At 35.3% G+C, this 25,639-nt stretch overlaps 1 protein-coding gene and 1 long non-coding RNA gene across 3 annotated transcripts; one reads left to right on the top strand and one right to left on the bottom strand.

Moving 5' to 3' along the window:
* Window positions 1–5,876: 5,876 nt before the first annotated feature.
* Window positions 5,877–24,678, bottom strand: LOC145671372 (uncharacterized). Of its 2 annotated transcripts, XR_014128514.1 has the most exons (4): window positions 24,295–24,678; window positions 20,848–21,014; window positions 19,087–19,229; window positions 5,877–6,275 (listed from the first exon to the last, which is right to left on the bottom strand). It is a non-coding gene; the product is annotated as an uncharacterized LOC145671372 (long non-coding RNA). The 2 variants fall into 2 exon arrangements; XR_014128515.1 differs by lacking the exon at window positions 19,087–19,229.
* Window positions 14,385–16,475, top strand: LOC145671961 (uncharacterized). Its single transcript, XM_081741154.1, has 2 exons — window positions 14,385–16,285; window positions 16,385–16,475. The coding sequence occupies exon 1, from the start codon at window positions 14,443–14,445 to the stop codon at window positions 15,994–15,996; it is 1,554 nt and encodes a 517-aa protein (XP_081597280.1). The 5' UTR covers window positions 14,385–14,442; the 3' UTR covers window positions 15,997–16,285; window positions 16,385–16,475.
* Window positions 24,679–25,639: the final 961 nt, after the last annotated feature.

Genomic DNA, 25,639 nt, shown 5'->3' with positions numbered 1-25,639 from the left:
CAGCGACTAGAAGGACGAACTCAACTGCATTTGATTACCTGTCATGTTGTCTTGGAATCTTGTGAACTAGTTTTATTAAATAATAGTTATATTTAGCTTATAATGAAGAAAATAGTTTTAACATAGAGTTATTAAAATTAAATAACGTTATTTAAAAAGGAGTTCAGAGGATACCGAAACAACATGATACGTAATCAAATACAGTTGAGTTCGTTCCTCTAGGTCAAATACTACACAGAAAAAAGAGCCTTGTTTGCAAGTAACAAAAAAACAATTGTTGGTAAACAAGCAAGTTTATTTAAATAGGGACCAAACAAATGATTGTTTCTGACACCCATATTAGTTTGTTTAAAAGTGCGTGTTTACCAGCAATAGGAAGCTTGTTTACAGAACCTAAAAATCTGTTTGTTTACTGTATGCAAACGAAGGACTTTGTATCTATTTAACAAACTGCTGTTTGTTTGTAGGTAACAAACGTTTGTGATGGGACACCAAATGCCATTTAAACAAATGTTTGTTTAAAAGTGACTTCTGTGATTTGTTTGTCAGAACAAAATGAATCAAAAATCACTGGAATCATCGCAGATTCTACTCTAAGTGATAAATTATTTCAATATATTACTGATTTCCATTTTCCGTAAATGATACATTTTCTTAAGAAAATCTATGCATTAATTGTAATTTTTGGTTATATCTTTATTTATATTATTTATAGAAAATAAATAATCAGTAACATATTGAAGAAAATCATCACTTAAAGTAGAATCTGCGTGGCATAATAATTAAGAACTATTTGTGCAATTGCCATTGCTTGTTACATAATACAATTTGTTCTATTGTAGAAGGGATTTACCACCTGATAAATCAACATCGATCACTTACAAGCATACGTTGCTTCGTTGTAGATTTTTTTTTTTTTTTTTTTTTTGCTTGCAGAGACCACCGGCTCCAAACCCCTTCGTAAATCTTTTAAAACATTTTCTCTTGTGTTTTGTCTTCACCAGATAAGCACGACCGAGAGTTCACCAAGTTCAGACCTAAATATTTCTCGATGTACACCTTTTAAACAATCAAAATACTCTATTATGAAATACAATGGAAGAGAGTTTTATGATGCACAAACACCGTGTGCGTGAGTTTTCTAGGTCCTCTAGTTTTTACTTCCTTCACGCCATCTTTTTTATCCATTTCATCATAGCCGTCTCCTTTGGCTTCAGTGCATAATCTTTGGCAGTTAAAAAAAAAAAAAGCACTTCCAGTATTAACTTCTTAAGTGACTTTAACTTTCTTACCTGTGGAACATCAAGATGCGTAAACACCTAGAACTTACCGTGATTTTTAAGCAGTCTCAAAGCACAAAATAATTTAAAATAAATTTCATAGCACTTATAAATCTTAAAATATTGAAGGTCGGAGGAAAGTGAGTTCCTATTGATTTTTTTTTATATTAATATACTTTCATATCACAAAATGTATTTTACTTCTTAAGTTTTAGAAACACATTCTTATGTTTATCGCTAATGAATGGAAGATAAAAAGATAACACTTCTTTGACTGCGTAACTGCGTACCAGCAAACATAATAGGAGGTTTGTACGAAACCAAGTTCTTTTTTTTAAACATATCGAGCAGATTGATCAGATACTGAGTCAAAGTTTTAAAAATTTAAATATAACTGTATATCAACCAGTTTGAGTAGAATGAAAATGCATGTAACTTTCTGAATATTCATTACAGAAATTAAACAATTTACAATATGAAATCTGGTAGCAAATACTAAATATAAAAATGTGAAAGTGATTTATTTCAAGAACTTTATTACAACACTCAAAATATCAGTTACAGAAATGTGACATTCTTTTTGTATTTGAAGTTTTATAAAATTACTTAATCTTATTTTCTTCGCTTCTTTTAATACAATCGAAAGTAACATACGAAGCATTTATTAATGGATAAAAATTAACACTTGTTTATATACGTACTCAACACAATAAACTTAACATATAAAGCAGTTATTAATGGATTAAAAATTAACGCTTGTTTATATACCTATTCGTTTATTCACAGTTTCTATAACATGTTATCAACTGTACAATTTCCGTATCCCCTGGAACCTTCTTCAGCAAATCGAGAATTTTAAAAAGTGAGATATGGGTTGCAAAGGAATTGTTGCCATTTGTTGTCGCGGTTGGAAACACAATGGTAGATATAAGGGACTATTATGTGCTAATAGATCAGGTGTAGTATCATTTCAACAGCATTGTAAAGGCCGTGGATGTTTGATTTAAATGCTTTTTTTGTAATGCAGATTAAATATCCTGTAGTGTGTGAGCAAGTTTGGCTCCTAATTCAGAAACTTGTGTACAAAATTACAATGGCACATAACAAGAAAATAATGTCGGTTTCCACACTTATGGATGACCTTTCTTAATATGTACATAGAAGGTATTATTTAAGTTTTGTAACTTGTAATATAATTCATTAAGCTACAATAAGGCGTATTTAGTTTATGCGTATGGAATACTGATCCTCAACGTGGAATAACGTTTTACAATTATTCTGTTACTTTATTTTTATATTTCAAAATGCCAATTTGCTATATTTGATAAACTAGGGATCAGAAATCTTACTCTTCACTTAAAATATCACCATCACAGATTAGAATATTGTATTTTTAAATGTATAGAGAATGAATGCTGTAGGTCATTTCAGTCTTCTGGTGTCTTTAGTCGTCATTTACGAAACAAACATAAATGTACAGAAAAGTATATCCTTGTGAGAAGTACTCTAACCACAACACGTGATCCTCTTTGCACTACGAATGACAATAGTGATGTTATACTACCCCAAATACAAAAATAAGTTAAAATCGCACTTGTACTAGTGATAACATGCCGTTAAATGAGGGAACAGTTTGTAGTAATTTCAAAAATTTCATACGAAAGAAAGTGGAGCTAAGTAATCCCACTTAGCATTGTAAAGGCATTACACAGTCTAGTGTTCAAGAACTTTTCTCTGATTTAGTGAATTTCTTCACAACATTATGAATTCAGATTTGAAAAGGGAAATCTTAAATATTGAAACAGATAATGGAACAGACAGAAACAGTGAGAATGTATTGGCAATGTTAGAGTCCTTAAAAAGTTCATTTTCAATATACTCCATAGAGAATATGCGTTTTTCGATGTTGAAAGAAACTGGATAGTTTGTTCATCTAGTTATTTTAGGTACAGCAAATGCAAGCAGAAAAGTTAATGGCAGTCCCACTCTAGTGCCTGAGGTTGTCTCTGCTCACTATATTTCTTTAAAAGGCATATGAACATGTTTTCTGAGTTATCAAATGCTTTCCAAACTTGTTCGCAATATATGAACGAACTGGAAAGCCAATTGTCAATCATAACAAATTTTATTCGAGGTGACTTTTGGCAAGGGAAGAAGGAAGGTTTCAAGGATAAAATTTTGTTTCTTTTTTTTTTTTTTATTTTGATGACTTTGAAACAGGAAATCCTCTTTGCGTACGTGCCGGTGTACATAAGTTGGCTGCTGTATACGTTGCTTTTCCTTCTTTACCCTCAGAATTACGTTCTTTGACGGAAAATGTTTTGATATCATTATTATTTTCGTCAAATGATAGAATAAAATTTGGAAATGAGGCGGTTTTCCGGAGTTTAATTAAGGATACCATTGAACTACAAGAAAATGGAATCGATATTGTATTAACTGACACATAACAAAAAGTGTACTTCATTTTGAGTGCTATCCTTGGAGATAATTTAGGTCTGGATTCTGTTCTAGGCTTCACAGAATCATTTTCCGCTAATTATCCGTGCAAGTTTTGTATTTAATAAAATTCACCGTAACGATTTGATTTGTAGTACAAATGTTACTATTGTCATGCGCAGAATCAAGAATGATTATGAGAGTGTTGTTTTGCTGAATAATGTAAGTGAAACAGGTGTAAAAGTGAATTGGAATCAAATACCAAATTTCCACGTTGTTGAATATTATGCGGTAGATATAATGCACGATGTCCTAGAGGGTATATGTAATTATGAATTATCTTACATGTTAAGATACTACGTAACGGATAGACATTTATTTACATTGGATTTTTAAATAGCAGAATACAGTTCTTTGATTATGGGGATATAGAAAGCAGCAATAAACCTCCAAAAATATCAGCAGAACAGTTGACAAAAGGCTTTCTACGTATGAATGCTTAGCAGATGCTGTGCTTGTTGCGGTACCTTGGTTTGTTTATTTGTGACTTAATTCCTTGTAAAAATGAAGTGTGGGAACTATACTTGCTTCTGAGGCAAATCATTGACATAATAGCGTGTAGTGGTTATCCAAAAGGTTGTGAATTGCTTTTGGAAAACCTAATAGTAGAGCACCACGAACTATATATAGAGCTGTATGGACACTCATTGAATCCTAAGCACCATCACGTGTTATCCCTTAATCATGAAAGTGGCTGGTCCACTCCTTCTCCTGTAGTCTATGCGGTTTGAGTCAAAACATAAATTACTGAAAACTTTTGCTACTGTTACCTCTCTTGTAGAAAAATATTACCTACACCTTATCACTGAAAAATCAACTTTAAAATCTGAAACAGTTGACTATGAGATCTTTAATCCGTGAAATCATATTTGGACCTGGAGAGAAGAAAACATATCTTGACTTGCAACGTAAATACAACTTTCAAGAACATATCTCACTAATGAATAAATAGTGTTATGTAACGTCATGGGTCAAAGTTAGTGAAACTTTATACAAAAAGTGTTTGATGATGCGTTTTTCAGTTGAAGATATCTGCCCTGTTTTCGATGAAATATGTGCCACTATGTTCTGATATTTTATATCTCATAATCAAAAAGGATACTACCGAATATTTTAATAGGCACAATCATACTTAAGTCATTACGGAAGACAAAAGCTATTTGTTTATAGAAATGAGTAAACTTGTATCTCCATATCCTTTGTTGAAGATATCTTGTGCAGATGGAACCCTTTGTGTATGTGAAACGCATTTTTTATAAAAGTTCAAAATTCTGTTTCGTAAATGATAGGTAGATAATACCAAACAAAATGAAAGAGAATTTACGGAGTTGTCGATAAAACGTGGTTACTTTCATTGCGATCTTCTATATACCAGATGCACTTTCTTCAAAATAATTAAATCATCGTAACAATTACTAACAATTTAATAAAAAATGAAATGAAATCTTTGAGGTTTACCTTGCACGATTATACCGTGTAGGCTGAGACGGTGATGATGAGAAATGAATGAAATGGTGGAATGAAGAAAGTGGGATTAAACGGGAGAACCCCGAGGAAACCCACGCACACAGTATTTGTCCACGACAAAGTTCACTGGGCGGGAGCTGGGATCGAACCCGGAACTGCAAGTACCAGAAGTGAGCGCTCTACCACTGAGCCACCGCGGCCCATTCATAATAATAATAAAAGAAAAAAACATTCAAAAAATATTAAAAAGAGAATTTTAGCAGATGGTTGGAAGATGCGATTTTACATACGAACTTTGCCTCAATCGCTTATTCACGCAAGTATTTGGTTCTTACATTTTATCAAACTCTTCGAGCACACCCCTCAGTCTGCTTTGATTCCAGGTATTTCTGGTATAAAATTTTTTCAATTAATATTGAAGACAATAGTGATTCTTATCTCTTTGTCCTAAATATGATGAGAAATTCCAAACATCATTTGTGAAATAATGTAAATGCTGGGGACAGCAGTGGCTCAATGGTAGAGCGTTCACTTCTGGTTCGATCCCAGCTCACACCAAGTGGGTATTGTGGTAGAAAAGCACCGTTTGAGTGGTTTTGCTCGTGGTTCTTCACATCATCACAGTCTCCTTTAGTCTACCCAGTATAACCATGGGACGTAAAACTTAAAAACTTCCTTTCATTTCAATTTTCTTACAACAATAATAGAACAGAAGTCTTCAATTCAGTGGAAGATATCACAATATAAGTCTACTTATAGACATTCCTCTTTCTTGATTAACTGGATTCAAGTTCAACGTACCTTGTATCATCGAAGCTATATATAGCATGCACGAACCGTATAATGTTACATAATAAACATTAGTTTCCATTCTGAATTGAACTGCAGTCTCCCGTGTCGAAGAATTCCTCCAATGGACTGAAATTTCTTCGTTTGGTCCACAATTATACTTCAATCAGTGTTTGCTTTCTTCTGCAGTCCGGTAATCATCTGATGGTTGATTTTTCACTATCAAGTAAGCTTCAGAATCTGAATCGAAAGAAAACACAATCACATCATAAATTTTATACACCCATCGTATTTTTGAAACGTTTTCCAATTATCAACAGTAATTATTCTCAAATTACATTCTTTGATTGATAGTAAATCTTACGAAAAACAAAATCTGAACACTTTATAAGAAAAATCTTGGTATACCATAACTAATCTTGGTATATGTCTGTCATACAGAAGTTACAGAAACTTCCAATGTGATTTTCTATCTTCTTCAGCAGCCACTTCCAACATCAACATTAATTATTTTTAGATCACACTACATGTAAAGAATTTGCTGTTAATGTATAAGAAAGTGTCGCTGAGGAAGATGGCAGTTCACCTTGAAAATTTAGACAATTATTATACGACAGACATAATAATAAGTTAATGTGAATGTGTAATCATGTGAAAAGTTATAATCACGTCACTTAAGTTCTTTTAAGTTAATAGAACAACATAATATCTGGTTGGAAAACGAATAATGATATAAATCATACTTTTAGAATTATGCTTCACATTCACCATAAATAAAAGTAACACAATTTTTTCCTTAACTCATTCAATTTTTAACAATATTCCTAAAGTAAAGTATTAATAAAACTCTTGCTATTTAATTTTTGAACTCAATAATACCACCTATGGATGGCTTACACTTTTAACGTTCCACGCTTATATCCTGTAGGCTAAAGAACCCTCCCCGCGTGTCTAGTATCAAGCGCGTGCGCCATGTATGCACGTGGTGCTCGGTTCGATTTCCAGTGGAAGTGAAAATAACTAATTTTACAATTATTCACATTCATTCATCATCACTCCTTTAGCCTAAAAGTCGTAATCATGAGACGTTCAACTAAAAAATAAAATACTTGTTTTAGGTTAAAAGAGACAAGTGATAGCAATAATAAACGAAATGCATGAATGAAAAAAGTGGGAGAAAACCCACGCAGAACGTATTTGTTCACCACCAAGCACATACCCCGCGCACTTTAGCCCTCCCATTGGTCTAATGGCTAGCACGTGTGCCTTGGTGCATGGTGTGCCGGATTTGATTTTCGGTGGAAGAGCATTGAACGATAGCGGTTCGGGTTTCTCGTTAAACTTTAGGTATACGTCTCATATAACCTCGCTGCTGAAATGGGACGCTAAATGATAATTAAAACAAATCAAAGAAACCCACGCATCATTACCACTGAGGGGATGACAGTAGTAGTGGCCCCCGTATATTGCGTCGAGTCAGCAAAAATTCCTCGATTCTGATTGGCTGAGAGAGGTCACGTGACGTTAGGCCCCGCCCACGCGGGAAATTCAAATTTTCCAGGTCACGTGGTATGACGTCATGAGTCACCCTGCGGGGAAATCCCTCATTCTCTTTTATGACCGGGATTTTTGAAATTTGTTTCCTTTTACGGGTAAGATGAGTGCTTTGGTACCTTGATTCTGATTGGATGATAGAGATCACGTGATTTTAGGTCCTAGGATTTTTGAAATTAGGGTGTCCTTTCTGATGTATACTTTGGTATCTCGATTCTGATTGGTTGATAGAGGTCACATGATTTTAGACCCATCACACGGTGAACTGATTACATGGGAAAACCCCTCACTCATTTGTTTCATTTTATGGATAAGATGAATGTTTTGGTACCTCAATTTTGATTGGAGGATAGAAGTCACATAATCTTACCCTCACCCCAATGCTAGACATTCAGAGTGGTATGACAGTGATCACCCTCGACCTGGATTTTTTTTAATGGTTATCCTTTTTGGTACCTTAAAGTTCCCGTGGAGGGTTCAACCCATCCTTAAATAACCCTTTTATGGTATGATATTGTTGACATTCAGAGTGGTATGACAGTGATCACCCTCGACCTGGATTTTTTTTAATGGTTATCCTTTTTGGTACCTTAAAGTTCCCGTGGAGGGTTCAACCCATCCTTAAATAACCCTTTTATGGTATGATATTGTACTGAAGTTTACATTAAATATTATCGTTCTCTCTTTGACAGATAAGATGATTCTTACCTTGATGGAGATCCTGTCCTTGAATTAGTAGTCTATGTCTCTGGAAGTAACAATGGTGAAAGAGAGGTGTCGCTTGTAGATTTCTTATAACACATTGTTGTGAGTTTAAGCGATTTATTGCTCAGTAAGCGCTTCATTAATGGAAACAGTGTTGCCAGATTTTTTTCTTACCTAAACTGCTCCGATTCTTTTCGAAACGGTTCCGCAGAGTGCAAGAAATTTTAAACTAAAAAATTTTTCGAACTAAAAAAAATTTGTAACAAAATTTTAAACAAAAATTTTCAAACAAAAAATTTTCGAACTAAAAAATTTTGAAACAAAAAAGTTTCAAACAAAAAATTTTCGAACCCAAAAAAAAATTCGAACTAAAAAAAAATTGAAACAAAATTTTGTCGAACTAAAACATTTTTTAAAAACAAAAGTTTCGAACTAAAGATGTAAATCACATCTAAAAATTTTCAAATCAAACTTTTTATCGAACTAAACTTTTAAAATTTTCGAACTAGAAATTTAAACCAAGTTTAAGAAAAAATCCTAAGAAATGTTTTTTCAGGAATCGAACTCAGGTCTTTCAAACCAAAGATGTGTATGCTAACCGCTTAAATGAATTCGGTTTTAATCGATCTTGGTGGGTTTCGAACCATGGTCCTTGAAAAGGATACACATATACTTTAAGAAAATAAATCTGACAGTGTAACGCTTCTCAAATCAAACTTTTTATCGAACTAAACTTTTAAAATTTTCGAACTAGAAATTGAAACCAAGTTTAAGAAAAATCCTAAGAAATGTTTCTCCAGGAATCGAACTCAGGTCTTTCAAACCAAAGATGTGTATGCTAACCGCTTAAATGAATTCGGTTTTAATCGATCTTGGTGGGTTTCGAACCATGGTCCTTGAAAAGGATACACATATACTTTAAGAAAATAAATCTGACAGTGTAACGCTTCTCAAATCAAACTTTTTATCCAACTAAACTTTTAAAATTTTCGAACTAGAAATTGAAACCAAGTTTTAGAAAAATCCTAAGAAATGTTTCTCCAGGAATCGAACTCAGGTCTTTCAAATCAAAGATGTGTATCCTAACCGCTTAGCTATGAATGAATTCGGATTTAATCATGCTTGGTGGGTTTCGAACCATGGTCCTTGAAAAGGATACACATATACTTTAAGAAAATAAATCTGACAGTGTAACGCTTCCGTTCGTGGATTAAAATAAAATGCTGATAGACTTCTTTGTGTGACGACATAGAAGCACATATGATTGAAAATGCAAACGTCAGCGGATCGCATTACTTTAGTTTTACTACGAACGTGTCAGCATGATTCATGAAAAAAGCAAACATTGACATTCTCGTATGGAATATGTGGAAAATGAAATGTCGTCACAGTTACGACAAGTAGTGACATGATCCTGACAGAAAGCATTTGGGATCAGAACTGTGATACTAGATGTTGTAACTATTGAGAAACTTGAATGACGTCACGATCGATTGTTACACATCGTTTTCGTTCGTGATTCATGACGAAAGCAGCGAGCGTTTTGATTGGTTCGTTGTGATGTCATTTTATAAATTTCCTCGTTTCTGATTGGTTGACGGTGACGTCGTTTTCACAACGACCTAAATAAAAATCTAAATTTCATTTTTCAAATCCTACATCGCTCTCAACTGTGAAGTGAAGAAGATCTGCTTTTTTAGAAGTGTCTTCATTTAAGCTTTACTGCACCGACTTTTTGTTCATTGAATTTGAGGTAAGTTCAGTGAGATTTTATTTGTCACCCAAGATTCGAAAATCATTTTTATTTTATATTTGTGGGGGTGGATCACTCATACACTGTTTTACTTTTAGTACGAAATATTTAGACTATGAAGGAATTAGTGGAATGGGAAAGTGGGAGTACGAATCAGGAACCCCCACACATTAGAAGTAAGCACGATAAATGATATGGTTTAGCGTCCCTTCAGCTTAATGTTGAATGTGAACTCCCGTCGGGAATTGAACCATGGCCAGAAAATGTGTGCGCTTAGTTTTGAAAAGAATGCATTACAAAATTTCAGAAACTATGTCTGAGAATAATATGGTTCGATTCCCTTTGAAAGCATTAGCGTCCCCTTCAGCTTAACGTGATATTCGAGCAACCGCCCGGAATTGAACCAAGGCCAGAGGTGTGTACGTCAATCATTTAACTTAGTTTTGAAAAGAATGTATGATAACGCATGAGAATATTAAATTTCAGAAAAGGCTTGACAGCGATCCGATGTGGGAAAGCAAACCCCACCGAGGATTGAACCAGGACCTTCCACGTTAGAAGCATGTACGCTAACCGCTTAAATAAAAAAGAGTGCATGAATATTTGGTTAAAAGATTTACGCTATACAGATTTTGTTTTGACAATTACGCATGGGTATCGTTAATGTTTGATGAATCTCTTCAACTTGCAAACGCATCATTTAAAGGTCGTTGTGAGTGGGGAAAAAAATGCTTACGCGTACTTTGTCACATCTCAGTACTGTTGAAACATTCATTCATGCATTCTTTTTATCACTATAGAATGGCAGGTCAGTTACATGCTGATGTAATGGTTTCGAGTTTGACAGCAATAAAACACACATTTCAGTAACATAATTATTTAAAAAAAAAACTTTGATTTTTTAGTACATGTGCTTTCATAATGAGATTCTGAACGTCACCGCCAGGGGAATCAAACTCAGGACCTTTACATGAATTGCTTAGTTAAGAATTTATCATGAATGTTATGATTTCCTGGGCTAAGCGGTTAGCATACGCGCCTTTGGCGTGGGAGACCCGGGTTCGATTCCCGGCGGGAGCTCATGTGGTTCGGATTCCACGTTAATCAGTAGGTACGCGTCTCATATAGCCTCGCTGCTGAAAGGGACGCTAAACTAAAAAATCAAAAAATCAACTCAAATTCACGCTGCTCAATTCCATTTTTCCCATTACATATTTGTTTTACCGTACCTGTTCGTTGTTTTCATTTTTAATCATGACCCAATCGGGTTTTACTGTTTGTAATGAAATCACTCGTCATTATAGACGATTTATGTACGTTTATGTATTATGAGGCGTGTACGTCAACCATTTAGCTTAGTTTTGAAAAGAATGTATAATAACGCGTGAGAATATTAAATTACAGAAAAGGCTTGACATGCCCCGACGTGGAAAGCAAACCCACCGAGGATTGAACCAGGGCCTTCCACGTCCGAACCATGTACGCTAACCGCTTAGTCACAATAATGATAAAAAAAATACGCTATACAGATTTTGTTTCGACAATTACGTATGTGTTACGTTAATGTTTGATGAATCTCTTCAACTTGCAAACGCATCATTTAAAGGTCGTTGTGAGTAGAAAAAATGCTTACGCGTGCTTTCTAACATCTCAGTACTGATGAAACATTCATTCATTTCATGCATTCTTTTTATCACTATAGAATGGTAGGTCAGTTACATGCTGATGTAATGGTCTCGAGTTTGACAGCAATAAAACACTCATTTCAGTAACATAATTATTTATTTTTTTAACTTTGATTTCTAGTACACGTGCTTTCATAATGAGATTCTGAACGTCACCGCCAGGGAATCAAACTCAGGACCTTTACATGAATTGCTTAGTTAAGAATTTATCATGAATGTTATGATTTCCTGTTTATCAGGTGATTAAGATTTTTCTTTCTTCTTTTCTTTTGTAGTAAATTCACGCTGCTCAATTCCTTTTTCCCCCACATTACATATTTGTTTTACCGTACCTGTTTGTTTGTTTTCTCCTTTTATTAACATGGCCGAATCGGGTTTTACTGTGCGCAATGAAATCACTCGTCATTATAGACGATTTAACATTGAGGGCAGAATGCTCGAAATTCAATTCAACGCACCGCCCGTAGGAACCGATATCATACAGTATGTACATAACAGTTTCCAAGCGATGCTGGACCATTTGTTATCCAATGTCGATGATGAGGCGATGGTTGGTTTATCAGTAATATCACCACGCAACACGAATAAACCGTTTTGGGTGAGTTTTCGCCAAGCGCGAAACCTGACACTGGAAACGATGTGGGCCTCGTTCGAAAGAGTGTTACAAAGTAACAATGCATTTCTCCTGCACGAGCCATTCACCGTGCATTTTCATCGTGTGGATATTCCACGTGGCTATGGCGGTTTGCGGCAAGGAGTACTTCAAAATGAAGAATTATTACGTTGCAAGCGAGGGATTGTACGTGTAAAAAATCAAGATTCAAGGTGCCTGGCGTACGCCCTTGTTATTGCTATTGGCCTGAAAAAATACAAGAATGTAGATGTGAAACGATATACACAGTATCAACATCAGAGAAAATGTGTTGTGGACGATGAAGTGAATGCATTATGTGCAAATGCAGGAGTGAATTTGGATCATGGTGCCAGTGTAAATGAAATTCGACAATTCCAGGCATACCTCAAAGAATATAAAATTACAGTGTATACCAGTTTCTCAGGTCATGACATCATGTACGAGGGGCCCAACGACGAAAATCGCACTCCCATAAATTTGATTTGTTTGGCTGGACATTTTGATATCATCCAATCTTTAACTGCTTGTTTTGCAACCAAGTTCTACTGTGAAGCGTGCCATAAAAAGTATGATCATCGTAACAGACATGTAAAAAATTGTCCTGTAACATGCTCCAAATGTTTACAGAGACCACTATGCGACAAGAACCAAACGCTGATATTATGCAACGACTGCAATCGTCAATTTTACGGCGAACAATGTTTTAACAATCATCGTAATATTGTATATCATCATGGGGAACCTGTATGCAAAATGGTGCAGCAATGTACTAAATGCTACAGAGTATATTCTTTTGTGCATACAGGACAACGCATTCATGATTGCAATGAGATCTTTTGCAATGTTTGTAAGAAGATTGTTCCAGGATACCATCAATGTTTTATGCTTCCCGATCGCCAATGCTTGAAACCTGGTGTTCCTTCACTCATGCACGCAAAGAAAGCCTTGTTGATATTCTACGATATAGAATCTATGCATGACACGAATATTGGTGATAATACGTATGTACACATTCCAAATTTATTGGTTGCACAACAAGTATGTTATGCATGTGTTGAAAACAATAATATCCAGCAGTCTTGCAGTACGTGTGGTCAGCGCCAGCATATTTTCCAAGGAGAGGATCCAGTTTATAATTTTCTCCAGTACTTGCGGGAACGTCGTCCCAATATAAATAGGATTTTCTGTGTCGCGCACAACGCTAAGGGATACGATGGGCATTTTATCCTAAAGACCATGGTAGAACAATGTCAATGGAGACCTGACGTCATATTAAATGGGACCAAGATACTGAGTTTAACGTTGAATAATCTGACGTTCATTGACTCGTTGAACTTCCTACCTATGGCATTAAGTAAATTGTCAAAAGCGTTCAATTTACCCGCAACCAAAGGCTACTTCCCGCATTTCTTCAACACCAAGGAGAATCAATCGTATATTGGACCACTTCCAGAAACAAAGTATTATGGTGCAGATGAAATGGCCGTCGAAGACAGAAACAAGTTCATGCAGTGGTACAACGATCATCGTAATGATACGTTTGATTTCCAGAAAGAAATTCTCAAGTATTGTATTCAAGATGTCAATGTACTGCGACAAGCATGCGTTTCGTTTATGACGTCATTTGAAACAGAAACCAAAGTGAATCCCTTCTTGGAGACGATCACAATTGCCAGTGCTTCCAATTTAGTATTTCGCCGGAATTTCCTTAAACCTAATACCATTGGAATTCTACCGGCACATGGCTATCGATGGAGAAGTACCCAATCGATCGCTGCAATGCAATGGCTGGCCTACATTGAAAAAACCGAAGAAAAACAAATCTTACATGCGGCCCGACAAAAAGAAGTGTTTATTGCGGGATTCCATGTTGATGGTTACTACCAAGATCCTGAGACGTTAGAGGAGCACATCTACGAGCATGCCGGCTGCTTTTACCACGGGTGTAAAGTATGTTTTACTACAGGCCGTAATCAGCCCATCTATGGCAATCCAGAAGACACCATGGAATTCCGTTATGAACGAACGCAACGCAAAAATGCAAGACTGCGTGAATTGGGGTACATTGTACATGAAATGTGGGAGTGTGAATTTAATCAGTTCTTAAAACAAAATCCTGCAATGGCGACGTATCTGAAGAATCACCCGTACATGAACCGCAGACCATTAAATCCAAGAGATAGCTTTTTTGGAGGAAGGACCAATTGCGTGAAATTGTACCACCAAGTCGATGAAAAAGCGGGGGAAGTAATAAAATATTTCGATATTGTCTCGCTTTATCCTTACATCAATAAGTGTGCTAAATACCCTGTAGGCCATCCACGAATTTATCTACAGGGTGATGAAAACATACCACCAATAAATAAAGTCAATGGTCTAATCAAAATGTCGATATTACCAAGTCGCCATCTTTATCATGGTCTCCTGCCTTACCGATGTAACAAGAAACTACTCTTTCCACTGTGTGCTGCGTGTGCCGAAGAAATGAACCCAGACCCTACAGCAACGTGTACGCACAACGATCAGGAGCGGTGCCTCACTGGAACATGGGTATCATATGAAATCCAGAAAGCAATAGAATTAGGATATCAACCAGTGGAAATTTTTGAAATTTGGGATTATGACATTGAAGAATATGATCCCATCACGAAAACAGGTGGCGTGTTCACGGAATATATCAATACATTTTTAAAATCAAAAATGGAAGCGTCTGGCTGGCCCAGTTCCTGTGTCAGCGAAGAAGACAAATCAAAATTCATACAAACCGTCCTGGAGCGTGAAGGTATTGCATTGGATCCGTCCAAAATTGAAAATAATCCTGCACGAAGAAGTTTATCTAAGCTTTGTGTTAATGCTCTTTGGGGAAAACTTTCGCAAAGATCAAACTTTAGCCAGACCACAATTATTGATCGGCCGGAAGAATTTTATGAAAAACTCACTTCCCCCGACATTAAACTCCATCAAATTGTACCCATCAATGATACGATGTTGTATGCGTTCTGGGAGTACAATGAACATGTGCCTGTTCAAAACCGAAACACCAATGTCGTGTTAGGTGCATTTACAACATGTCAGGCACGTCTGGAACTGTACAAGTACCTGGAAATTTTGCAGGAACGTGTTTTATATTTCGACACGGATTCTGTAATATTTACAGAAAAGCCCGGGGAGCCAACCATTGAACCTTCTACGTACTTGGGATGCTTATCGAATGAGATGGAGTCTTACGGACCGCGAGCATACATCAAGACATTTGTCAGTGGAGGACCAAAAAATTACAGCCTAGAAATATACAATCCGGATACCAACGTCACCAGTTACATATGTAAAATTAGAGGATTTACATTAAATTACAATGCAGGACAACAATTAAATTTCAACACGCTAAAAGAAATGATTACAAATCAATGCCGTGGACAAGTCACCATCACTATCCCACATAAGATATGCAGGACCAAAGACCATACCATCGTCACACGCAAAGAAGAAAAAATGTACAGTATCCGATACACAAAACGTCGATTTAAAGAATTCAATTCTTATGATACGGTTCCGTACGGGTACGTTAAAAAACAGAAGATGGAACTGGAAAAAGAAGATGAAGAAGAAAAAACTGTAAATACCCAATAAGGCCGCCATTTCTTTTTTCCTTTTCCTTTTCTTCTTTCCCTTCCTTAACCACAAAGCAGCAACACCAAGAAGAAAATGAAGTACCCACAAGAGTTTATAAACCATCACCAACACCATCAGTGGAAGAAATGCAGTCATCTCGTACCGAAGGAGGAACCTTGACCATAAAGGAGCAACACCAAGAAAAATGCAGTACCCAGAAGAGTTCATAAACATCCATCGGTGAAAAAAATGCAGTGATCCTGTACCCGAGGAGGAAGATGAACCTAAACAGATCCATCATTTACGAGTAAGTTTTATTTCTCTCTTATCAATATTGACTCATTTTTACTGTTTCAGAAAAAAGAAATTCTTAAATTAATCCGTCGTTTCTTCTTTTTCTTTACAGGATACGTCTACAACATTCGAAGATGATGACGCGTCCAACATATTCATTAATTAGATCCTGTATTTATTATGTTAATAAACATGTATAGAAAGACCACATACCTTTCGTTAAAATACAACAAGTTGAAAAAAAATATGTTTTATTATTTCTTGAAACCCTGAACACTTGTTTTCAAATAAATGGTAATCTTGAAAATTTAAGGTGGAAAATATATTCAAGATTTGGTTTACATGATTTTGTTCGAAAAAATAATTAAAGAATTTTTAGTGTCCAAAATTTGATTTTTAATTTAGTTCGAAAAATTTTTAATTTGAAAATTTTCAAATGTGGTTTACATCTTTAGTTCGAAACTTGTTTTTAAAATTGGTTCGAAAATTTTTTGTTTAAATTTTTTTCGTTCGAAAAATTTTTGTTTAATTTTTTAGTTTGAAATTTATTTGTAATTTTTAGTTCGAAATTTTTTTTGGGTTCGAAAATTTTTTGTTTGAAACTTTTTTGTTTCAAAATTTTTAGTTTGAAAATTTTTTGTTTGAAAATTTTTTAGTTTTGAAATTTTTTTAGTTCGAAAAATTTTTTAGTTTAAAATTTCTTGTACTCTGCGGAACCGTTTCGAAAAGAATCGGAGCAGTTTCGGTAAGAAAAATCTGGCAACACTGTTCCCATTAATGAAGCGCTTACTGAGCAATAAATCGCTTAAACTCACAACAATGTGATATAAGAAATCTACAAGCAACACCCCTCTTTCACCATTGTTACTTCCAGAGACATAGGCTACTAATTCAAGGACAGGATCTCCATCAAGGTAAGAATCATCTTATCTGTCAAAGAGAGAACGATAATATTTAATGTAAACTTCAGTACAATATCATACCATAAAAGGGTTATTTAAGGATGGGTTGAACCCTCCACGGGAACTTTAAGGTACCAAAAAGGATAACCATTAAAAAAAATCCAGGTCGAGGGTGATCACTGTCATACCACTCTGAATGTCTAGCATTGGGGTGAGGGTAAGATTATGTGACTTCTATCCTCCAATCAAAATTGAGGTACCAAAACATTCATCTTATCCATAAAATGAAACAAATGTGTGAGGGGTTTTCCCATGTAATCTGTTCACCGTGTGATGGGTCTAAAATCATGTGACCTCTATCAACCAATCAGAATCGAGATACCAAAGTATACATCAGAAAGGACACCCTAATTTCAAAAATCCTAGGACCTAAAATCACGTGATCTCTATCATCCAATCAGAATCAAGGTACCAAAGCACTCATCTTACCCGTAAAAGGAAACAAATTTCAAAAATCCCGGTCATAAAAGAGAATGAGGGATTTCCCCGCAGGGTGACTCATGACGTCATACCACGTGACCTGGAAAATTTGAATTTCCCGCGTGGGCGGGGCCTAACGTCACGTGACCTCTCTCAGCCAATCAGAATCGAGGAATTTTTGCTGACTCGACGCAATATACGGGGGCCACTACTACTATGACTTACACATATAACTATTGTAAAATATGTGTTCATGTAATAAAAGGGAACGAACACTGGTCATACAAAATCTGATTTAGAGTATGATTTTCAACTTTTTCTTACCTTTCTTAGTTTCTGTTTGATTCAAATTACGTGATGAATGGTAATGTTTTACAATCCCTAACTATTTAAAAAAAATATTCTGTTTCTATATTTGTAAACCAGCCTTCCTTTTGCAATACGCTGGTTACGCTCCTCAGTTTACGGAGCCACAAAATATATATCCCCTACGGATAATACGAATTATTATGCTCTTATTAAAATTTGCGTTTTTCGGTTTTTAACAACCGTGAAGAATTTTTACAACTCCCGAAATTACTATATTTCTGAAAATTAAGCATTCTTTACGTGTCACTATAGATACTATTACATCAGTTTACGTTCAAAATTATTTTTCATTAATGATTTTTAAGTTATAGAAATAAGAACAGCCTTGTCTTGTAAGTATAAATTATGTGTGTCATTTACTATTATGGTTTCAGTTTCCTCTGTTACTTTCTTCGTAGACGGTTAAAAATTGCTAAACTAGATGCTGTTATCTATAGCTTCACTCCAATTTCAGTGAAGAAGTTAGACGAAGTGTGATAATTCACTAACTAAAATTTAACCTGCTTATCATATTTATTCTAAGAAGCTTATTAGGTTTACGTATTGAAATGATTGACAGTAATCTATAATTTCGTTACTATTTTCCTGAAAGAAAACATAAAGATTTAAAAAACTATATTATTAACTAAACAACACACATTTTTCGAAAATCCAAACATTTTATAAGAATATTTGGAGTTTTTTTTTTTTTTTTTTTTTTTTTTTAAAGAGAGGTACAAATAACGTAACAACCTACTTTAACTAACCGTCCAGACTAGCAAGTTTGGGACGTCAGCGAATAAAGTAAAAGGACACTGAACAGTACGAGTAAACTGCGAAAACATAAGGTAAGAGTATTCCTACGTTTATTCAAGTTATTCCTACGTTTATTGAACAGCAAGCAATATGACTTGAATTTTGATACAAAAGTGACAAAACTAAAGCAGCCAATACAATTGTAAATGGGCAATGATCACAATAAATGATATGTATGTACGATTTCCTGTAAAAGGGTAAAATATGGCATTACTGGTCTTTAATTATCACTTACTTGAATGTTGCAATAACTAAAAAATATACTTACAGTCCACACCGTAAGTCCATGTAATGATCTACTACAATGGATACAATACGTCTCCTTGCTTTTCCATCCAATTTATTTTTCTCTTGATAAGATTTTAAAATAGATATTCTTATAAGAGACTGTGTTAACATATCTCTTACAACCTATAGAATAATTATACAGTTTTATGATCAGTCCTCTCCCAAAATATTTAAAAACGAATAGCACATTTCTACTTTTCTCAAAATGATGTACTGAATTTTACAAAGAAAGGGCTTGGGGCAATATGGCTGATTTTCCTTTTCTAAAATTGAGATTTCACTATTTTTAGGATTCCAGTACCGGTATATCTTACAGGGGTGTCCACAAGGGGGGGAGCTATGACGCAAACTGCATCATTGAAATATTTGGGGGGTAGGGTGTAAAAATTAATCAAAAAGATTTTATTTTCAAGGAAGAACACCTACGGATAACACAATGCATAAATTTTTCTTGTCCTTTATACCAAGATACTATACGATAATTATACGATCAGCTGGGAGGGGGTAAGTCAGACAGTTGGGGGTGCGTCATGGACATAAGGGGGGTGGGTACCACTATCTTATGACCCGTTCCTGTTGACGAGTATGCAAAAACCGAGATTAGACGGCAGTAAACATAGTGTTCTTGCCTTGACTAGGGTTTTTGTACGATATTGCAGCGCAAATATTGCTTTTTCTTCGGGGTAAATATATATTACCCCAAGCCCTTCAAATATAGTTAATGAGAGCTTTCTATATGTTCCTCATTGTTTCAATGTGATGAAATAAAATAAACATAATATCTATGATTGAGAATGGAACGTAAAGAACACGTATTAGTCTCTGTCACTTAGTGACCTGAAATTATTCGTAATGCTACCAAAATTCTTCAAATATATTCAATATTTCGAGCACTATTTTCGAATGTTCATCATCAGGGAGGTTTTAAAGATCATGTTGTAGCTGGCTTATCATGTACTTAAGCATAATAAAATATTTATGAGAAACTAAGAATAATTACTTTCTTACTGCTGTAGTAAATCATAGCATGTGACGATCCAGCTACGTAGAATGGTGTAGTTATTAAAATTTTCCTGAGGATGAGCACTCAAGAATTGTACTCGAAGTATTGGTGAATGGTAGTAGCTGGGTCAGTCAACATCAAGTGATCCAACATTGGTTGCTCCACCATTAATTTAAAAAAAAAAAAAAAAGACTTTTCTTGTGCAGCTGCCTTAACATGTTAGTAGTTCAAAATGAACATTATTTACATTCTAGTACTTTTGGTTTCCAATGGCACCCATTTTTATTTTAAAATCCACTCTCATTTTTGCATTATTAAGGCTTTGTGTTAATTTATATTATTCAGAATTGGACAACCCTAGGTTGGTGAACAGAAACCATTTTATTCAGAAATGAACGAAATGGTGGAATGAAGAAAGTGGGAGGAAACTGTTACTTTCCTTAAAATTTTGTATGCTACTCATATCCTCAAATATTTCCTGAAAAGAAAGTTCAATTTCTTAATAATTTCAATAATGTGAATACAAAATGAAATTTTAGATATTTTAACATTTGGAAAATAATACAAAATACCAGGTGGTATAAGTTATGGTTATTTGTTTACAATTATTTGAATAATACGGAGTATTTAAATCAACCAATCTACATGTATCCATTTTAGGGTCGTGTCTCGAATTGGTGTTACTACGAAATCGTCACTAATAATTTTTAAACAAAAACATTTTATATACTAGAGTACCTGGACATTCTCAAGTCCTACATCTATATCCACAGGTGAAACAGTCAGAGATCTCTTATAGTTTTCATATTTGTTGAGAAATTTTGCTCTTTGTCCAATCTTCGTAAACAAACTTTCTATCATTGTATATGTAAGCAAGGGAAATGCCTCATCATCAATTTCTTGTTCTGTAAAATGATAATTCCTTTAGTAAATTTCTCAGTAACCAATTAAACTAAACAACACAATTCCTTTGAATGAAACGTTCTGAAATGCACTTGGAAGATTGATTTGTTTTGGTTATTGAAGTTAAGCACCCCTTTTCAGCAGCGAGGCTATATGAGGCGTGGGCCTACACTTTAAAGTGAAATCCCACCCGCAAACTGAACCTGGGATCCCGTTCTCCAGAGGCACGCGTGCTAGTCACTCGACGAGCGGGAAGAGCATTGCACCTGAAAAAAATGTGGTCCCACTGGGAATCGAAGTCTGGACACCTTAATTACAAAGTAAAAATTAGATGCAATTAAAATAGGTCGTTTGAAATATGAGCAAAACTTCACCATGAATATCAGCGAACTGTTTTTTTTTTTTTTTTTGCTTCAACCTATTTTTAAAAGTATCAGGCTTAAATCAGACAACCCTGCTGGTAAGGCACCCTATGTTTAATGAAAACGCAACACTGGCAGTACAGGATGCTGTTCCCTTGAGGTCTCACCCTATCAACAATGCACCGTTATTGGAAAACGTAACTCCATGTATTTTTCTAAGTTTCCACAAACAAAAATATGCAAGTTGATCGAGTCACTTATGTTTGTTCTTACGTTCCGTCCGAACAGCTTGCTGCACTGGAAATAATGCTTTGTCATTTAAAATAGAGGGTTCCTTACCGACGTAGCTCAAAGGATTTGTGCGCTTGCAAAGATTCTACCGTTTAATACTGCTTTTAATAGTTTATTTTATAAGAAATTAATTGACTGCTGAAAAATAGGGTTGACTTGTTGAAACCAACATGGTTTCAACTTTTTCCCCAAGAAACAAATTGGTTTAACCCTCCCCCACAAAAATAATAGAAATGATTCAGAGCCCGACTGAATACAAACGATTGATATCGTTATTCAATTCTCTTACTGATATGCGAGTTAAATTACAATCACTGTATTTCTGGCTCGGTGATCTAACTTGGACTTAATTAGATGTTCTGTACTCTGTAGTGTTTTGAAGTTCCCATTTATTTTAATAATGTGTATAACTATGTACAGTGATGTCACTAGTTCAGTTGTGTATTTTTATCCTTCTGAAATAACTCTTAAAATATTCACAAGTATACAAGATCAGTTCAACGTACTTTATTTTTAAAGTCTCCTCTGTGGAAGAGATTGTAGCTGGTCGCCTTTGTAATCAAAGGAACCTGGGTTTGAAAAATGAAATCTTTGAGTTTTACGTCCTAGAGGTATTCCGGTTAGGCTAAAGGAGACGGTGATGATGGGAATGAATGAAATGGCGAAATGAAGAAAGTGGGAGGAAACTGGAGAACACCCAGAAAACCCACACACCAGACGTGAAGTTTCAACCCAGCCGCTGCCGCCCCAATCCTTTGTTCGAGTGAAGATGAAGGAGGATTTCTGTATGTGCAAAGAGTAGTGGTTTATATCCCCTTTAAGCTGCAGGTCCCGTCCTTCATTACCTCGCTGTTGCATGAGGGCGTTAAGGTTAAATGAATATATATCTATCAATGTGTAACATGAATGAATAAAACAAAAACTCTATTTAAATAAAATAATCATAGTTGAAACAAAATCAGTTTAAAAGTTTTCTGATCAACTTTTGAAAATAATCAGTTATAATTCGATTTATTATTGCCCCTAGGTACTACTCTCTATGTTACTTGGTATGTACACATGACTTTTTTTTTTAAATACCAAAATGACTTGCTCTATAAAAATTGCACTTATATTCTTTTAATAGCTGCAATATCACTGTCACTTCTACAATATGAAGCTGAAATACCGGCACTTAGGAACAACATTCTTCTTCAGCATAGTACAAAGTACAGTATATCAAATTATAAAATGCGTTTCTGGGTACGTAACTTTCTATACCAACAGCATAACAACATAGACAAGTCTCGGCTTAATTGACTGCCTTAGTAATTGTACAGTGTAAGAATGGGCCAGCACACATATTATGGATTCCAAGGTGCCTTTTTAAATATATATTTTGAGGAAACTTTCTGTTAATGTCGTATCAGGATTAATTAGTGAGTTTTCTAAACATGCTCAGAGCGCCTTGTGGGTATATAATTAGCGTACGTGTCTTCAGCGAGGGAGACAACGGTTCGATTCCTAATAGGAGTTCCTGGGTTCAGATCCCTTGTAAAGCTGTAGGTCCAAATCTCATATAATATCACTGCTGAAAGATAAGCTAAACCCACAACCAATCCGACCACTGGTGAGCACAGGAGCCTCAGGCAGCGAAGGCAGGTAGATAGCATGGAGGAACTCACTGAGCCTTTAATACTTAGGAAGTGTAGGCGTATGTACACTTGCGATTCGGGGGGCAAGGGGGCAGCTGCTCCCACTTTTTCTTACCCCCAAGATTAGCTGATCATTTGGTTGCTGTGATTTCTTCAGATATTTGACCTCATGCCACATTTTGCCCCCTCCAGTATTGATCATGAAACTTGTAGGGGTAAAGTTCCGTAGTGGCACCCGCCTTTCCGGAATGCCTGTCAAATGGAATAGTTACTACTTTTATTAAACAGAACAGAACCTATACTAACCTAAGCTAACTTAACCTAGTAATGAGGATAATTGTTTAGTAATGGGGGGGCCAACATTAACGAAGACAGAAAACAACGTGCTCTGCGGGGCTCTAACCCGCCTTCACTTGCTAACGCTCGCTCGCTAATATTGTCTGAATTAAATGTTATTAACCTAACCCATCCGAATGTGAGTAGAATATTGCAAAAAAAAAAAAAAGTCGGTTAAAAACCTGCCCCACAAGCTAAACAATAGCCATAATGAGATACAAAAAACATGTACACAATGTATACACTGCAGATTAGATTCACGATATAGAGCACACACTAAATACTTGCATATCTCGGATTAATTCGTTCAAGGAATCTTACATTTCATGGTTTCAAATAGCGTCTGTCAATTTGTCCTATCACTCTGCGGTGTTCCTAACTGAGGGTTATGAAAGAAATGCCATGATAGCATGTAGATATACGAAACGGAAAACGTAGTAGACCTACTTTGCGGTTCCACATATAAGGACATATGAGTTATATACCGTTCACACGCAGTACATAATTATACACGAGCTACCACATAAAGAACTTACGCCAAATATTTTAAAATATTCTTAACTGTTTTCACATTATATCAAAATATACATGCAACAACATAAGGATACAGCATATGATTTGTTATAAATACTTTAGTATTATAAATATATTCCTCCTACCTGCAAACTTGGGTACTGCCTCTGCTAATCCCCAGGATCATAGTTTTCTTGGCAGCAAATCACTGCATTCACTACAAAGCTTACTTTTTTCATAACATTTTGGGAGTTGTGTTTCTGATGTTATTCCCGTACGCCGCCATTTTTATTTGTTTGTACGAACCAAACGAACGATTTATTAATGGCTAACAACTGGAATAACCAAATAGTTCAATGAATTCTGCACTTTGTTTAAACTGAACAAAGTCGTGTTTAAACAAACTAGCTTTTTTGCGCGTTACAAAGCAGATTTGTTAATCGCAGACAAAGTTTGTTCTTCTGAAATAAAAAATAAGTTAAACAAATGAATTTTGTTACATGCAAACACGCACCTTGAGGCTGTTTTTTCAGTGTAATGATGCATTAATTTTTTGTTCTATATATATATATATATATATATATATATATATATATATATATATATATATATATATATATATATATATATATATATGTGTGTGTGTGTGTGTGTGTGTATGTGTGTGTGTGTGTGTACGTAGAGAGAGCCAACATTCAGATCTTCAACAATTTTTCCACCCTGTGTTTTCAAGATAAAAAAAATTGAAGTTTTTCACACGTATTGTGTACATAAAAAGATATTTTTAGAAAAAAAATCAGATCCCTACGTCAACCCAGGCCTAGACCAGAGAGGCAAAGTGTTTTGGCTTGATTTTCAAAAATACTTCAGGGTTTTTCCTCAATTCTCCAGTTCAAGTATATGATACGGACATGTGAGTGGTGTCGTTGGAAAGAACTCATTATACTGAAGAAAATGGCATTTAAACCAACCATGACCCTAAGTCAAATAGGAATGACGCAGTACATTTTAAATATATATATGAAAAATGAGTCACCTTCACACTTTCAAAAATGTCTCCCTGCCTAAGTTTTCAAGATACAAGAATGAAATTTTGCACATGTATTATGTACATAACAAAGTATTTTCTTTAATTCAGGTCCGTACGTGAACTCAGGCCCGGACCAGAGGGGCACAAAAATTTCGAATTTTTTCCCAAAAAATCTCCTGTTTTTCCGATTTTCTTGTTTCTTGCGTATAATACCGACAAGCGTGTGGTACTGTTGGAAAGTGTGATTTATCCTGAAGTCAACGAGGTATGAACTATGATCCTACAATAAATAGAAAGGAAGGAGTAGCTGAGTGAAAGTCTAAAATTTACTTTAAAAAATTGAAATTCTAAAAGAGTTAACGGAAACACCTGGAGCTGGAAATACGTCCGATGCCTGGGCTGACAGCGATTAGGCGGCTATCGCAGTCTCAGACTCTTGACAGTAGTTTGCTGGGACAAAC

Source organism: Thermobia domestica, chromosome 15 (assembly GCF_964235325.1).
Source record: "Thermobia domestica chromosome 15, izTheDome1.hap1.1, whole genome shotgun sequence".
Taxonomy (NCBI): domain Eukaryota; kingdom Metazoa; phylum Arthropoda; class Insecta; order Zygentoma; family Lepismatidae; genus Thermobia; species Thermobia domestica.
The sequence above is the reverse complement of the archived record's forward strand: the minus strand, read 5'-3'. Positions and strand labels throughout refer to the sequence as shown.